The 17987-nt window shown below is 36.7% G+C and overlaps 1 protein-coding gene across 2 annotated transcripts; it reads right to left on the reverse strand.

The window, feature by feature from the left end:
- Window positions 1-249: 249 nt before the first annotated feature.
- On the reverse strand, window positions 250-16797 carry DUSP19 (dual specificity phosphatase 19). Of its 2 annotated transcripts, none has more exons than XM_027555944.1 (4): window positions 16381-16797; window positions 10715-10761; window positions 7416-7568; window positions 250-2093 (listed from the first exon to the last, which is right to left on the reverse strand). In XM_027555944.1, the coding sequence occupies exons 1-4, from the start codon at window positions 16604-16606 to the stop codon at window positions 1836-1838; spliced, it is 684 nt and encodes a 227-aa protein (XP_027411745.1). In that variant the 5' UTR covers window positions 16607-16797; the 3' UTR covers window positions 250-1835. The 2 variants fall into 2 exon arrangements, with proteins under 2 accessions (XP_027411745.1, XP_027411755.1); XM_027555954.1 differs by having other exon boundaries at window positions 1537-2093; window positions 7416-7450.
- Window positions 16798-17987: the final 1190 nt, after the last annotated feature.

The following is a 17987-nucleotide window of genomic DNA, read 5'->3' on the forward strand; positions in this document are numbered from 1 at the left end:
AAACATGTTACATGTACAACCTATCATTGCCTCACATAATACCCCTCATTTATTTATTTATTTTTTTAATACCCCTCATTTAAAAGACTGGATTCCCTTCACCGATTTATTTTAGATACAGCAAACTACTACCATTTAAAAGAAAACAAAACTGATGCTCAGTGCCCTTCTGTAGATGTGCCAGAATATACATGTTTGCACTGTAACCAGGTCACTACAGGCAACAACATATAACTACAGACAAAAATAGACTATCCATAAGAAATAAGTTCTATTTAAGGCTTCATGTTTACAACATTTAATGGCTGAAAACGAAATAACAATAACAAAGGAAAATGTATTTAAATAAATACTTACATGCGACCAGACAAGGTTTACCCAGCAAATCCTCAGCAATATTAACTATAAAGACAATATTATACACCAGTCTCATATTTAAGAGGATTCTGGCTTCAGGCTTCAGACAGCTTACTGTAGGTTGATTATACTTAGGCTGCTTCTTAACAGATGGAAAGTTCATAGCTTTGCACACGATGACATCTTGTCAGGCTATAAGCAATCTTAAAACATAATTTGCATTTATCGCTTCTACTTTTTGCTCCTGCCAGCATAAGAAAGCCTGCTTTTTCAAATGCACAGATGTGTTCAATGTGCACTTTCCAACTTATGTATAGGAAAATGCTTGCTCTCTAATGTGTATCTAAGGAAAGCTCAGGATTTTCTTACTAAAATCTACAGGGCAATGACATTTTCTAAGTCATGCAAATCTACTTGAAAGCTCTTAAACTCCATCTTAATTATTATAATTAATTTTAAGTGGATTTTATTCTGAATAATTCAAAGCATATCTTTAAGCAAATTCATAATGAACAGAGCTTAGCCTTGCCAACATGGAGACTTAATAAAAAAAAAGAAACCATTCAAAGCCTCTGGCCAGAAATAAAATTGTAAATGATTTTGGGCTTTCTAAAAATGTATTCAAAATTTCTTACAAAACCGTAAGTGTTCCTTCCTTAAAAATATGTTCCCTAAGAAGAATACCAAACTAGAAAACAGACCACATTTTAAAAATGATTCTTCAGTTTGAAACACTTTCCTACAGATTCAAGGAGTTCATAAAATTATGACATGGAATCCCAAAACAGAATGCTAGGAACCCAGAATAAAACGTACACAGTGTAAGAGACTAGCACCTAATTAAAGAACAATACGCTCACAATAATGTAAGAGAGCACAGCTACACAAAAATGTTTAAAAATAAACATGGAATATAATTTAAAAATCAAAATGAAAAGTGGGTGCATGTTCATAAAAGGACATAAAAATTTTGTGAATAATGTAACTACTACATAGGTATTGTATAAATCTTCAGATTTTGGTTACCTTTTTGGGGAGGTTTAAGGTATTGTTTTTTCATCTTAAATTCTTCACAAAGAAATTTGCCTTCTTCTGAAGTAGTAAATCAAATAGCACTTCACGTTTTTTCTTTCATGGAAATAGTTGCTGGCATAGGAAACTACCAGAAGTTTTAATCAACTAATTTAATCTTTCAAGCTTTAATATAGATGTTAAATGTAAACCTTTTCTTTCTACAGAAATCAATTATTGGTAATACATTGTTATTTTCCCTTAGCAAATCAAAACATTCAATCCCACATTATAATACTAAAGAAAACATGATATAATTGAAAAATTTATTTATACCCTAGTTTAGGACGATCAATTGACCTCTATTTCCACTTGAAAAAAAAGCATGAGGAAAGGAGCTTTCTACTACTCTCCAAAAAAGGAGGGAAGGTGGCTCTAGAGACCAACTCAGAAAGTACAGTTGTCCATCATTGGCTAGAATGTAACTCAGGAACTGTTGCTTCTTCTAATTCCTGTAGTTTGTCACATTTATTGCTTTCTTTGCCCCCTTGATATGTACGAAGCTGCTCCAGAAAGCCAGCATTGGGACATATGGAAGGCCTTGCATTTTTCACCAAAGAAAAAGCACTGGTAAATGAGATTTCTTCAGAATTCATTAGGAAGCCTATTATAATTGCAGCAGCCCTGGAAACTCCTGCATTACAATGAACAAGAACCACTCCATCCTATAATAAAACCAAACAAAAATCTTCATTATTTATTTAAGAAAAGTTGTACTGAAATCTTATACTATTTAAAAACTATAAAATAAAAATATTCACTTTATCAATTTATTTGACTCAATTTATTCAATCATCAGAAACCAATGCACTGTAGGGAATGAATGGGGAAAAAAATCAATCAATTAATCAACACCTTCTTTTCCCACCTCCCAGGTTTGAAATGCTTTGATGATTTATTTGGAATTTTGAAATTATCTTTTATTACCCTGAAGTAATCTAGTAAAGTACCCATAAAAGTCTAGTAATTTAGCAGCCACATAAATAAGAGAAAAATCAGAGAAAATATATGTGGAAATATAAATAAAACCACAATCATAAACTACACAGAAAGCTCATGTACATATTAGGTACATATACTGTTCCAATAAAGAAATTAGTATCACTGGCTTAGAAATCTATCTATAAAATGATCAGTAAGGAAAAAATGTTCTTCCTTTGGATCTATTTTATTCTGTTATTTTATATAGTTAAACTTATGAGGCAGTAAAATGTTGACTCAAATAGCTCATGACAACATGAAGTGGAAAAGGTAATTTAGACACCAGCATGAGGTCAATAAATGCAAAACGTTTCAGGTAACTTGCAAATGATACTTTACAAGTGAAAAGGGACACAGTGCAAGACCGATGCTGATGGGGGTAATATTGCATTAATAATGAATGTGATATATCTGATGGATCAGCACTGATAGAGGTTGGCTTATCTCAGGCCTTTTAAAAGTTAATGATCTTAATGAAACGTAGTGAATGGTGAGCACACCCTGCAGAACCAGGCATTTTAGTTACTTCATTTCTTGATTTTTCTTTCCGTACAACACAGACAACATGGGAACAGGGAAGGGGAGAAGAAATCTGACAACTGAAAACTCTCTGCCCAAAGCATACATCAACAATGCTATGTTCATGGCTTATTAGATTATTTTACAAGGTAGTTCTTAGATGCATAAATCCGTTGCAAAATTCCTTTCCAAGTCTATTATAACAAGTGCAGCAAATGTATCTCACTTCAAGAAAGAAAGAAAAATGATTCATAAGATTAGTTAATATTTTAAAAATTCTTTTATCAAAAATACAATTTTAATTGTTTATATTTATATATTTCAGAGTCATTTCCAGATATTGTTTCTTCACAAGAAAAGCAAAACAAAAATATTCACTATGCATATATAGAACTTTTCTCACTTTGTACAATGGCTCTTTTTAATAAGACTTAAGACATTTTAAAATCATATTACAGTAACCAATGGACACTGCTAATGAACTTCTTTTTTAAAAATAGTATTTATTTATTTATTTGGTTGCATCATGTCTTATTTGCAGCTGGCAGTATCTTTAATCATTTCTTGTGGCATGTGGGCTCCAGTTCCCTGACCAGGGATCAAACCAGGGACCCCTGCAGTGGGAGCTCAGAGTCTTAGCCACTGGATCACCAGGGAAGTCCCACTATTAATGAACTTCTTTTAACGCAAAACAAATTAGATTTTCCAAAGAAACTTGGGCTCATAACATTAATAAGAGATACCCTCCAGAATAATTTTTAGTGTTTCCTGACGTTGTATCAGTTATCACTATTTTATGATCTATACATATGCTTTTGAAAATGAAACTAGCTTTAGTCTTATAGTGTAATCAGTTTTAGCTATTATTTAATAATGTTAGTATTTTCTTCTCTCTTACATTCTTTATGTAACAGATACTTTTCTGTTAGTTTCTACAGCCTTTGAATTTATTTATTTACCTCTTATTCCTTGAGTATCATACTGCCCTTGAAAGTATTTCCAAAGAAACTACTAGTTTCATATCCCCTTTCCAGAATTCAAAGTAATGACAATTAAATAATTTATAAAGCAATTTTTCTTTTGCATTTGCTGTTGTCCTGTGTTTAAAAGGGTTTTTCCTCTCGTTGGTCCAGCTAACCATGGCTTCTAAGAAGCCTGTCTCTCTGCATGAGAGGAGGGCAGGAAGAATATCCAAGACATCTTTTTATGCCTAGTACTTAGTGCAATTTTTGGCACATAGTAGGTATTCCATAAATGTCTGCTAAGCAAAAAAAGTTTGTTATGCATTTTGAGAAAACATTTTCTTAAAAAATCATATCACTATTTTGCAATGGGCAGATAAGAATTATAGTATTTCCATTTTATGTAGCTTGCTTTGTTCTCATGTTGTTATTAATAGCTTTTCAATTAGATTGCCAGCTTCTTAAAGGCAGCAATATACATCCCTTCTATCTTCTCAGAATAAGGAACTCATATATTTTGACAGATCAAGTTCAGATCTTTTTTAAAAAATGAGTCTTTTGATATATAGAAAAATACATTAAAATACTACAAGTCGTTATATGTATTGGTGAAAATGGGTGATCTTAATTTTTACATATCTATATTTTTCCAATGTTATAAACTACTTACATGTTTTAAAAATCACATCTTATAAATAATGAAGTAAATGTGGAATATCAAATACACAGTTCGTACTAACAAACAAAATCTTCTGCACATAAAAAAGGGGATCAAGTAAATACTCAAGTAAAAGAACTCTTGAACCTATGGAGGTTATCTTACTACTACCATGTCATGTGTATTTCTGTCCCTTTGGGCATAAGCCTGGCAGATAACACATTAGGTGGAGATACAGGAAGGACAGAGAAACCAAACAAACAGGGTTTTATAACTACAGGGAAAAATGAGGACAGACATGGGGAAATGGAAGACATCCTATTTGGCAGCTTTTGTGAAAAGATGAAAACAACAAATGAGGGCCTAGAAAGGGAGTTCTGAAATAGGCAATTCACAGAGTAATCACATTTAATAATGCCTGAATATACAACAGGCAAAATCATGAAGAGATTTCTTCTAGGAAAAAAAAAATAGAATGAAGAAAATTCAAGAATTCTTTTGCTAAAGTTAAACGTGCATTATCTAAACAATAAAGAGCTTCCAGGGTAAGGAAATTTACGGCTGAGGCTAAGGTTCCAGTAAAACACATAAGGCTTGAGAAATCAGAACATATTACAGAATTCAGATATATCTTACAGCAGAAACACTTCAGGCATCTCCTCAGATTCCCTTGATGCCATCATCTCATGGACCCTCAGCTGTTCCACCTCAGCTGCCACCTCTGTGGCTGACTATTTCCCGTAGGCCTACTGAGTTCTGCTTGCCTAAGAATACCTGGCTCTTCCCCCATGCCAGTCTCTGCATAGACCGGTACACCCTGAGTTCTGGATTCGCTTGCTGCTTCTGAACTTGGATGGCAAGTCACACCACAGGGCTTCAAGGTGGCTGCTGAAAAAGCGGGGTGCTGTAACCTGGAATTGTGGGGGTATTTACCTCTCCATGCGTAAACTCTGACCAATGGGAAACAGGAGCTGACAGAGAGCCAGGCAGGTAAATTCTCTCTCTTAATTCTCTCTTTCCCAAAATCTGTATTGAGGTGCAGTGTCTTTGGATTCCCTGCCTGGGGACATCTTGGGTACCACCTTGCCAAGGAACCAGCTATTTTGCTATCAGCTCATTGTGAAGCTGTGCTCAGCAGGGTAAAAACATCATCTTACATTGCTTCTCATCCTTTTCTGAATCACTTCCCTTTCTTCTCACTCTCACTGCCTAGGGACTGCACCTCTCAAATGAAGCATCAGCTCTAAATCCTTGCCTCAGGTTCTGTTTTGTGAGAAACCCAAACTAAGGACCACTTTAATTAACTATTATCCCTTTCCCTTTTTACTTGAAACATGTATATATTTAATGTCTAATATGACATGTCTAATATGTCTAATATGAATGTAAGTATGAATAACGTTTACATTTTTCCATTACCATCTAAGGCATATTATACATCTCCTTAGAAAAGCAGCTAACACAGAAACATTATCACTTTTATTCCTAACACTATTAGCTGGTACACTGGCATATGACAATCTAGGATCTATATAATTTTCACAAGCTAAAAGAGTGGCCAATATCAGGCTTTGAATTAGAAAACCTCTTCCTTTTTTTTTTATCCAAATATCTACTATTAAATAAGGTTGAATAGTTCAATATTTTTCCAGCAATCTAGAGGAAGGTATCTAGAACAGTGTTGGGCACATAAGGCACTCAATAAATATTACTAAATGAAAGGAAGAAACAGAGAAAGGCAAGGAGATAAGGTAGAAGGAAAATCATTAGAATTTAATTAAGCTATAATGTTAACTATTGTTTATTGCCAAGTGCTCCATGACAGTTAACTTTTCTCTAGAAGAGCTTCTACATTCCCATCTATTTATCTCACATAAATTTTATAAGAATTATATATTGACTAAAAATGATACAATGTCAAGGCATAATAATTGGTAAAGCCAACCTAGAAGCCCTGCCTGTCAGAGTGTTCCCTTGGATCTAGTACCAAGATTAAAGTATTGTATTTTCTGTGGGTCTTCTCAAGTCAGAGAACCAATGGACAGCTACTGATCAGCATTTTCAAACAATCTTGGTGATATTCATCTTCATAAACACACTAAGGACCAGAGCAGCCTCTGTTCCATAGTTCACCTGATTACCTTGCAAAGTGGTCAGAGGGCAGATGGTGAGAGACGATCAAAAGGAACCTTAGCATCAGGCTGGCCAAAAAGGTCATTCGGATTTTTCTGTAAGATGTTACGGAAAAACCCAAACAAACTTTTTGGCCAACCCAGTTGAGCAGAAAATTTTAAATCGTAACATTTCTTAGGAAAGCATAGGAAGATGAGAAATCAAAGTTAAAAAATAGGGGCTTCCCTGGTGGTCCAGTAGTTAAGAATCTGCCTTCCAGTGAAGGGGATGTGGGTTCGATCCCCGGCTACAACGAAGATCCCACGTGCTGTGGGGCCACGAAGCCCAGGTGCCACAACTACTGAGCCTGTGCTCCTCAACTAGAGAGTCTGAGTGCCACAAAACACAGAGCATATGTGCTCTGGAGTCTGCACACAACTACAGAGCCAAGCACTCTGGAGCCCAAGTGCCACAGCTAGAGGGAAGCCCACAGGCTGCAAGAAAGAACCCTACGCCACAGTCATGACCCAATGCAGTCAAAACAGTAATAGTAAATAAATGCAAGAAAATAAAAATAAGTACATCATTGGAAGAAGAGCAACTGGAGGACTGAATAATTAAAGGAATTAATGAAATATTGTTGAAAGGGAAATTTCATAATAGTTCTTACATATTCATTACAGAAAGAAGTGGATAATGGACCAATATTTTAAAATTTCTGTTCTTGAGGAACTGTGAATCAGTACCAAACTTACCTTCATTTTTGCTTCTTCAATAAATTCAAAACATTCTGGAAAATAAGACAGGATATTGGTCTCAGGCAGATCCAATATAGAAATATTCTTATATATAAAGTCATTGAGGAAAGCATTTTCAACTCCATATGCAACATTGAGAATATGAGTCACCTTAAAAGAGAAAAAAAAGATAATTTAAAAAATTTCACATGAATTAGGTTAATTAAACCTCAAAAATTATGTTTAAATAAAATTAAACCTAATTAGGTTACTTAGGTTAATTAATTAGATTAATTAAATTGAGATGTTGAGATCTGTAACAACACATAATTTAAGCATGACTCACTTGGGCTTCCCAGGTGGCTCAGTGGTAAAGAATCTGCCTGCAATGAAGGAAATGCCAGAGACGTAGGTTCGATCCCTGGGTCAGGAAGATCCCCTGGAGGAGGAAATGGCAACCCACTCCAGTATTCCTGCCTGGAAAATTCCATGGACAGAGGAGTCTGCTGGGCGACAGTCCAAGGACTCACACAAAAGTCAGACACGACTGAACACATGAACACTTGAATAACACGTCCTTCAGGGAGCCTTCTCTGCCTGCCTCCTCCCTTACCAGAAGTGCTATTTCTACACACTCAAATTTGCTGTTACCGTTGTTCAGTCGCCATGTCATGTCTGACTCTTTTGTGACCCCTATGGATTCCCAACCCAGGGATCAAACCCACATCTGCTTGGCAGGCAGGTTCTTTAACACTGAGCCTCCAGGGAAGCCCGTATACTCCTATAGTACCTTCTATGTGCCTTACAATAGCCCTTATCACCGAGAGTTCGTCTCCCACATTGTACTGGAAACTCCACCAGGGTAGGGACCATATTTAGCCTACTCACTTTTATAAGTAAGCATTGTGAGTGAACAGGAAACTTCACACAGAAAGTACTTAAAATATCCATTGGATAAATCAATTAATGTCCATAAAAAAATTAAAGTAAGGGACTTGCATTAGTAGCAATAACTTCCCTCTCAATAATTATTTCCCTACTTTTTTTTTTGTATTCTTTGTAAGTACAGTCATTCTCAAGTGTGGCTACACACTAGAACTATCCAGTGAGCTTTTTAAAAGTTCAATAGGCACACCCTGAGTTCTGGATTCTCTTGCTGCTTCTGGACTTGGACGGCAAGTCACACCACAGGGCGCTGGGTTTGGTTTCAAGGTGATTGCTCACTCAGTGAGGTTTTAAAAAGCACCAATGCCACAGGGTCTCAAACCCAGAAATTCTGATGAATTAGTCTGGTTGAAAGGTGGGATGGTCGTGAAAGATTTGCTTTCAAATGGCACATGTGAGCAACCTCCTCCTCCATCTACGCATTCAAGCTCCTTTCCTGGAGTCCACCAAGCAAATGGAAGAAGCCATGTGGGAAGTTTGTTAATAGAATCCAAAGGCTAAATGGATCAGATTCTGCCTGTGTGGCTCTGACAGTGCCTTGCTCCTTCCCCCAACACAGCGAATTGGATTCTGGTGGACACCTGACTTAAGCCAGACTGATTTAAGAAATTTAGAAAAAGGTGTACGAGACAGAATAATCCATAAACTCAAGAGCTTTAAGACAGCCATTTTGTGTTAAGTGTTCTGAGAAGCTGACAGATCCCTGCTTCCAAATGAGAAGAGCAGATGTGCAGAGAGGGGCTGTGTGCCAGCGGGTGGCCTTCTATTCTCTGGCACAGCCACTCTCCTCCCAGGTTCCAAAGAGCTCTCCCCGCCCTCGTCCCCCCACCCTCGTCCCCCCACCCTAAGATCATCAAATGCATTCTCCTTCCTTGCTCAGGTTTCTGTGGTCCACAGCCCAGAGTATTGATTAAGATATTCAGGGAACTAGACCTCATGAAGAGAGGGCCATAAGCTATTTACAAACCTAACTGCCTCGTGGAGGAAAACAACAGAAAAAAACCTCTAATCTGCTCAAGAGGAGAGATGGGAGAATTCTAGACAGAAGGGAAGAACATTTTTAGAAGATACTGTCTGAAACATCCTTCTGCTTTCCCTGGTGAAGGCCTCTCAGGCTATGTCAAGTTACCCTCCCACTCCAAGAGTACCTCTGGCCAGGGCTGTATGACTCTGCCTTTAACTACATAATAGATTTTCCAACGTTGTATGATACTGATGTGTTTGCCCTGTCTTTAGAACTATATTCTACATCCCCCAAAGATCAAAAATGAGGCCTGACCACTTACAGAATATATCTGTATCTATACAGCTTTCCTATCTATCACAGGATTATGAAGATGACAAAATGAGAATCTTGGGGAAACATGCTGAAAGGTAAAACTGCTTTACAAATATTGTGGGCTATTAAACTATCCAATGTCTAGGTAGTTTAGCTGCTTGGAAATGCAATTCATATGCGTATTGATTCAATGATCCTGCTTGAAAAGAACTGTACCAAGTCACAGGTCATGGTGGTGGTGCTGGAAGTCCACCAGTCATGTCCCAGTCTTTGCAACCCCATGGACTGTAGCCTGCCAGACTCCACTGTCCATAGACTTCTACAGGCAAGAATACTAGAGTGGGTTGCCATGCCCTCCACCACAGGATCTTCCAACCCAGGGATCAAACCCAGGTCTCCTGCACTGCAGCAGATTCTTTGCCATCTGAGCCACCAGGGGAGCCCAAGATGTGGTGGTGGGGACCTAACCTAAAACCTTTCCAGTAATCAAGCATACTTCCAAAATGAAGTTTCAGAGGTCCTTTAAATGGTTGACCTTGGGATGCCCTTTAAAATAGAGATAATAAGTACAGCCCCTTCACTGCGTACTTAGTACGTGATAAGCACTCAGGTTAACTCACTTAAACCTCACATCTAGGCAATATCAAAATTTTATTTTTTGAAGTCATTCAAAAATCAAAACCTTATTTAAAAAATTAAGAGGTCTTGCTCTTCAACCTGTCCTCCACTCCATTATCGCCCACCTATATGGTAACTACCTTTATCCATTTCTTATACATTCTTTTAGGGTATTTTTAAAAGATATTTATATCTTATAAGACAGATATTTATATCAAATATTTTATTTACTCTCTTTCTTACACAAGGGCAACACTGTGGGGATTTTTGACCCCGTTTAAAAATGTCCTTCAGATCCTTTCATATCAGTATTTAAAGACTGTTGTGTGTGTTTTTTAAAAGCTATATAGCATTCTGTCGTTGTTCATTTAACCAATTCCCTACTAATGGAAATGTGGGTTGCTTTCAATAATTTGCTGTTATAAACAGTGCTGCAGTAAATAACTTGGAACACTCCTGATGCATTTCTTCTTACCTTGAGTCTTTTCAAAGTATCCAGATCATGAGCAGCATCTTGTGACCCTATAAGAAATAAATCACATCACCTTGAACATAAAACCAATTATCCTGACTTTTAATCTGAATTTTGTAACAATTGTGTTGGTTATTACTTTAAGAAATACACCTTGGGAGGACCTGAGTCCAACTCTTTGAAAGATAATTCAGGAATATTCATTTAAAAATATTCATCCTGTAAATACTTTTGGACTCTGAAATCCCACTTCTAGGAATTGTTCCTAGAAAAATTGGGCATTGGGTTTGGGTGGATTTTTGTTTGTTTTGTTTTTGTGGGGTTTATTTTGTATTACCAACAATATTGTGAAGAACATCCTAATAGCTAATCTTTGCAATATCCAGAACTTTTAGGAAAAATTCCTAGAAGTGGGATTTCAGAGTCCAGAAGTATTTACAGGATGAATATTTTTGATGAATATCCCATGAAAATATATACGGCCCTTTGAAATGAGAAATGTAGAAGAATATTTATTGCATGGAAATATATTTTCAATATATTAGGTGATAAAAGCAGGTTACAAAACATCAATCATTTCTGTAAAAATAAAAACGATGTATATGCTTAAAAATGGGCAAGAAGTATATAGAACAAAATGTTACAGTAAGATTATAGGTGACTTTTTTCTTCATGCTCACGTGTACTTTTTACAGTATCTATTTCTTTTGCAACTGAAGAAAAGAATATTAAAAAGACATCCACAAAATGCTTTAGTGCCAGCTCGTCCGGGAACACTCAGTAGCTTAGAGCAAACACTGCTGGTCCACAGAGTTCCACCCACGCTCCATGCACAGCTAGGGCTGTACCCTTTTCCAGTTGCTCCCTGTGAAAGTTGGCTTTCCAGATCTCCTACATTTGAAAAATGACTCTAGTTAATAAGCAAGTTTATACAGGAGAATAACTAGTTAAAATAAAATGAGTTACACAACTGAAAAAATAGGGCATTTATTATTTAAAGTTTTCAAGTATTTTACTTTCCTGAATTAGGTTCCATTTCTATAGAAAACATTTTTTTCACTTTAACTGTCTGGGAAATCTGCCAGCTTCCACCATGTGATTTTAGGTAGCTGGAAGGTCAGCAATATGCTGGTTGGCCAATATTCTCTTGGTAATACAAAGCTCACAGGCTGCTTACTGAATCTATATTCAACTTTATTCTACTGAAAACTTAGCCTATCAAAATATTAACATTTGTTAATGGTAGATATATAATTGCTATAGTCTGTAATTTTTTACACATTTGAAGTACCTCATAATTTAAAAATAATTTCTCAGTTTTCTGTAGGAAGTCCTATTCATCTACAGGAGGAAAAATGGATTCAAGTAAGTTAACTGAAATTTGGTGGTTTTATATGCATGTCATCTTTTAAATAATAATTCCACTCTATTTCTTACAATAGAAAAAAGACAAGAAAAGAAAGAAACATGCATGAATGAAACTCTTTTCTTTTCTACCCTCAACTGTCATTATTGTATTTCTTGAAGCTGGATATTTTCATTATTTCCATTAAATACATATACACCCCACACAGAATGAGTTAGTCATTTTCCAGAGTTGGTTGTTACATTTTGAAAATGATTTCCAGACAATGAATATATTGATTCAAATTTAGTGTTCTTGAGACCAAAGCAACTGACTCTTCAAACACAAGAAGAGTGTTAATAGTGTGGCAGGATTAATTTTAGTCAGTACAAATGGACTTTGGGTAATTGTCCTGTGTGTTTCATCTAATACTTGGCAGTATTCAGTTCATGTTACTTCTCTCTAAATTCTAGATATAAACATTAGCTTTTCTCCAAATTAAATGGTTGCTTTGTATTGCAGTCTTCCATTAAGCTTTTGTTGGAAAAACACTTATTATTAAAAGAAATACTCTAAATCATTGTAACAATGTGTTATTTAAACCTTTGTTTTGAAAAAGTAGAATGTATCCTTTTATAAACTACCTTAATTAACATTTTAAAACAAATATCAATTTTAAGAATTTTATGATTTTAACAGTGGCAACATGTATCTATGATTGTGTTAAATTTAATAGAACTGAATAGCAAATCAATTTTAACTGTATGGTAATTTTAAATAACAGAAAAAGAAGTTGATGAATAGGACTACAACTAAAGAAATAAGTTTAATAATAATGTACAGTCATATTTTACATTGACACAACCCAATAATATTCGTGACCCTGGCCAAAAATTATTATGGAAATATTATAGATGAAGTAACTGATTTAGAAAGCACATTACATGCTATTGGAGCTGGGACTTCTAATAAGTTCAGTGTTCTGCAATCATATGTATCATAAAAAATAGGCTATGTAAGATCTCTAGAATTGTTTGTTTTTAATGAAAATACAAAATATTGCATAAATTCTGATGCAGCATGTCTTAATTTACAAATCTCTATTTTCATCATCACAGAAATAGACCAAAAAAATTATTACTGAAACAAACCAAAAAGATATTATTACATTACTGAAAAGGGAAATAAGTAATATTCTAAAGAGAAATGTTTTGGGGAAATTTGTAGGAGTGAATGTTCATAAATGGATAGAAATAGCATAAATTTCTATAATGATAAGGTAAAATAAAATTCATGAAAGAATTTTACAAAATAGCTTTACAAATTTAATGTATTATCTGCCTTCTAAAAATACTGAGTTTTCTAGATATCAGAAATCCTCTATAATCTTATATGTTAGTTGCTCAGTCATGTCCAACTCTTTGCAACCCCATGCACTGTAGCAAGAAAACTGGAGTGGATTGTATTTCCTTCTCCAGGGAATCTTCCCAAACCAGGGATCGAACCAGGTCTCTCCCAGGGAAGGTAGATTCTTAACCATCTGAGCGACCAGGGAAACCCTTATAACCTTATAAAGGATTCCCAAATTTTCACCTAGAATTGAAGCAAAGATCTCAAAATGTCATCTTTTAGGACTTTGTAACAAGATGGACATAGTAAGAAGTAAGTGTACCTTTTAAAACTACCCAAGAGAAATGGAATTTTCCACTTTTACAAATCAAGTTGGATTTAAGAAAAGTCCTAGTGAGATTTGTTATAAAAATATAATTTGCAAAACCAAGGACAAAAATACTAACTATGATCTTTTATCAACCTGTTAGGTATTTCAAGGGCCTATGTAAGATTTTTGAAATGCAGGAGCTTGGGTGAATTTATGAGCAAACTGAAAAGGACAGATCATATTTGTACAGCTTTCCACCTTCTTTATCCATCATCCAAAACAATATTTAATTTCATGTAGTGCCAGGTGGGAGCTGTGCTGCTTTGTAGAGATAGGGAAGTTTTTTGAAGCAACCTAGAAACAACCCCTGTATCATTCACCTGGAAAAACTTTAAATGTAACCATCCATAGGTCCCTCAGGAATAAGTTATTTGTAACCATCTCCCTCTCTTGTAACCATCTCCTTCTCCCAAGAAAGGAGGTTGTACCTGATGAAAATATCTCATGTCCTGATCCAAAGAGGAGACCATGTAAGGACTAGTTTCAGAAGTCCCTCCCACCACTCATTCAAGATCCTGGTAAGGTTCCAATGAACTTAGAATACTACCTTGATTAGCCCACTTTGGATAAGTCTAGATTTAAAAAATAAGCAAAGTTCATGAAGACTCTGAAAGAGTGAATGATATTTTTAAATTCTACCATAATTATTTTAAACCATTATTACTACAATAGAAGCCAAATAACCAAAAAAATGTGCCTGGATGTATTTCCTTTCCTAGAAACAGTGTGCAAATCCTGGGTGAAATTTTCAGACTAAATGACCCACTAAATTTTTCACTTCGCTGCAGAAACTAACTGGACATATTTATTTGGTAAATTTAAAGCCAGGTGGAAGGCAATGGCACCCCACTCCAGTACTCTTGCCTGGAAAATCCCATGGATGGAGGAGCCTGGTGGGCTACAGTCCATGGGGTCGCTGAGGGTCAGACACGACTGAGCGACTTCTCTTTGACGCACTGGAGAAGGAAATGGCAACCCAGTCCAGTGTTCTTGCCTGGAGAATCCCAGGAACGGGGGAGCCTGGTGGGCTGCCGTCTATGGGGTCGCACGGAGTTGGACACGACTGACGCGACTTAGCAGCAGCAGCTGCATGTAACAATGCACACAATACATACTACAATAAATAACTCAAATGTATACTGCAACTGATATGTTTCAAAAAACTTTTGCAACAACTTTAGGACAACCCTATAAGATAAGCAGATATCCTTACTTCAGCTTTACAGATGGTTTCTTGGAGGACTGCTGCTGCTGCTGCTGCTGCTGCTGTTAAGTCACTTTGGTCGTGTCTGACTCTGCTCGACCCCATAGAAAGCAGCCCACCAGGCTCCGCCCTCCCTGGGATTCTCGGGGGCAAGAACGCTGGAGTGGGTTGCCATTGAGTACTCCAATGCGTGAAAGTGAAAAGTAAAAGTGAAGTCGCTCAGTCGTGTCCGACTCTTCGGGACCCCATGGACTGCAGCCTACCAGGCTCCTCCGTCCATGGGATTTTCCAGGCAAGAGTACTGGAGTGGGGTGCCATTGCCTTCTCCGTTCTTGGAGGACTAGAGAGAATTAATAACTTGCACTAGCTCATCTACTACAAGTAGAGTAGGAAGAGTGAGGCTGAAAGCCTGGACTCTCTGAGGCAGTATACGTTAATGATGGAGAGCAGGAGTGTTACCAGACTTGAGCTGTGCAAGTTATTTAACGAATTGTTAAGTTCAATTCCAATCTGAAAAATGGAGCTGATGATCTCTGTTTCACAGAGCTTTTAAAAGGAGTGTGCACATCACACAGCATCTCACTGGCTATTTCTGACTCCCAATTCAGTGTTCTTTTTACACAAGAGAGGCTTGGCTATATAAATATTGAAAAATCATTGATTTTTCCAAGTCTTAATTTCTCTATTCATAAATGAAAAATTATTCAAACCTACTTAAAACACTGTTGACTAATTTTTAAGAACACTGCATCATATTTGCGGCAAGTTTGCACATTCATATCTGTGCTTCATTTGCTATTTGTAAATTATGCATTGTGCAGGGAATCTCTATTTCTCAGAATACAAGAAACCATAAACCATCAGACTCCTAGCTATAAAATAACAATCCACCTTCTTAACAGTCCAAAAACAGACACCAAGAATAGATGTGGCCACAGGAGGCATGCACTCCATATAGCTGCAACCCCAGGGCAGGCAAACAAGCACTTGTCTCTTCAAGCATTAACTTTTCTACAACTTTAACCCTCATCACTTGTAGTCTTGCCTAATAAAAGCATTATTTTTACTTGGATAATCTTTTACGGCTATATCCTTTCATAATCCAATAAAGTACACCATCAATGTGTTGTCCTCCAGACAAGTTAGCAAAACAGGAAAGACGCTTTTCTAAAATTCAAATACCAGGTGCTATGTGCTACTAGAATCCATGCCTCTTAGGTTCATAGTGTGGCAGAAACAGTCCCAGGCAGCTAGGGGAAGTTCCAAATCCAGAAAAGGAAACATTTCAATTTTTTGGCATTTTTGGCTGATAGAACAGACTACTATATACTAGGAAGAAAAATGAGAAGTAATATGGTTAAAAGAACTCAACGATTTAGCGGCAAATCAAATATACTCACCCAGGAGCAACCATGGCTTAATAACACCAACTTTCAAGTCCAAGCTAAGGTCCTGCACATAGCCACAACCTCCCCCGCCGCTTGGCTCTACTTCTTCCACAACATGAATTCTGGCATCTTTCCATGTTTCTATAATTTTCTTTCCAGTCAGCGTTGTCACCCTGGTGCACTGCTTCCTGAGATTATTCCGGGAGAATGCCTTAATTTCCTGGTTAAGGGAGTGCATTACCTGAGCAGTGGCTAGGAACAAATACAAGCAAATCCAACTAGCACAGTGATGGACCGAACTTAAAGTCCCTTAGTGTTCAGGTAACAAAAACAACCTCATGGGCACACGGCCCGGCAGGTAACACTAGCTGACACTCGCCTGGAGACAGGAAAACCCGGCTCCGTTTTTCCCAGCGTCGCAATGTAAGGAGAAGTTTGATTGGCCATTGAGAAAGGCACGCCGATTGGATGCTGTTTCTCCTTCCTGTTTAGCGGAAAACAATGCTATCCGTGCAGCTGCTGCTGCTGCTAAATCGCTTCAGTTGTGTCCGACTCTGTGCGACCCCATAGATTGCAGCCCACCAGGCTCCCCCGTCCCTGGGATTCTCCAGGCAAGAACACGGGAGTGGGTTGCCATTTCCTTCTCCAATGCATGAAAGTGAAAAGCGAAAGTCGTGTCCGACTCTTAGCGACCCCATGGACTTCAGCCCACCAGGCTCCTCCGTCCACGGGATTTTCCAGGCAAGAGTACTGTAGTGGCCTGCCATTGCCTTCTCCGCCGGGGGGGCTACAGCAGACGTTAAAAGTTAGTCTTCGCTTTCTGTGTTCACACCTTTTCTTTCTGCTGTTACTGCCAAGAGGAACATTTACTCGATTTAAAAAAAAAAAAGAAAAACTGTTGTGTAGACTAGTAATAATTTAAATAAAATTTGCAAAAGTAATTTTTTCTTTTTAATTATCTAATTGTATATAAACAAGATAAACAAGAGCTTAATACATTTTCCCCCTGACTTCTTGCCTGCATTTTCATTATCAGTAAAACTGCTGAAGAAGCCTTCAGGCAATAAATATACACTCTTTATAAGAAGCATTGCAACAGTCTTTTCATACGTAGTTTCAGAAATTGGTGATGCAAATATCCACGTTTACAAAACATTAATTATAGCATGATTCTTTAATTAGAATCATTATTCTAATACTATAGAATATTCTAACAATAGAATTATATATAGAATTAGAATTCTATATATTATATATAGAGAATTAGAATATATTATATTCTAATAATACAGAATGGATTACAAAAGAATGATTTGTTTTTCTCAAGAAATCCCAATTCCTTTAAATAGAAACTTTGCTCAGCCCACCTAAAAGACAACGCAACTTTGAATGGACTTAGACATAGCGTATAAATTTATGTATAAAGTGACAAAGTTGCGCTTAAAGACCATTTATTCACAACACCAAATATTGAAATTTTTATTGTTGTTGAGATTGATTTAAACCAAATTTCTCCCTATTAACAAGAGTGAGATATTAGCCCCAGCTAGCTACCCAGCACTCTAACATGAAAAACTCAAGAACTTTTTAGCATCATTTAAACAAGCAAAGGAGAAAAA

The sequence above is a fragment of the Bos indicus x Bos taurus genome, chromosome 2 (genome assembly GCF_003369695.1).
Source record: "Bos indicus x Bos taurus breed Angus x Brahman F1 hybrid chromosome 2, Bos_hybrid_MaternalHap_v2.0, whole genome shotgun sequence".
Classification (NCBI taxonomy): Eukaryota; Metazoa; Chordata; class Mammalia; order Artiodactyla; family Bovidae; genus Bos; species Bos indicus x Bos taurus.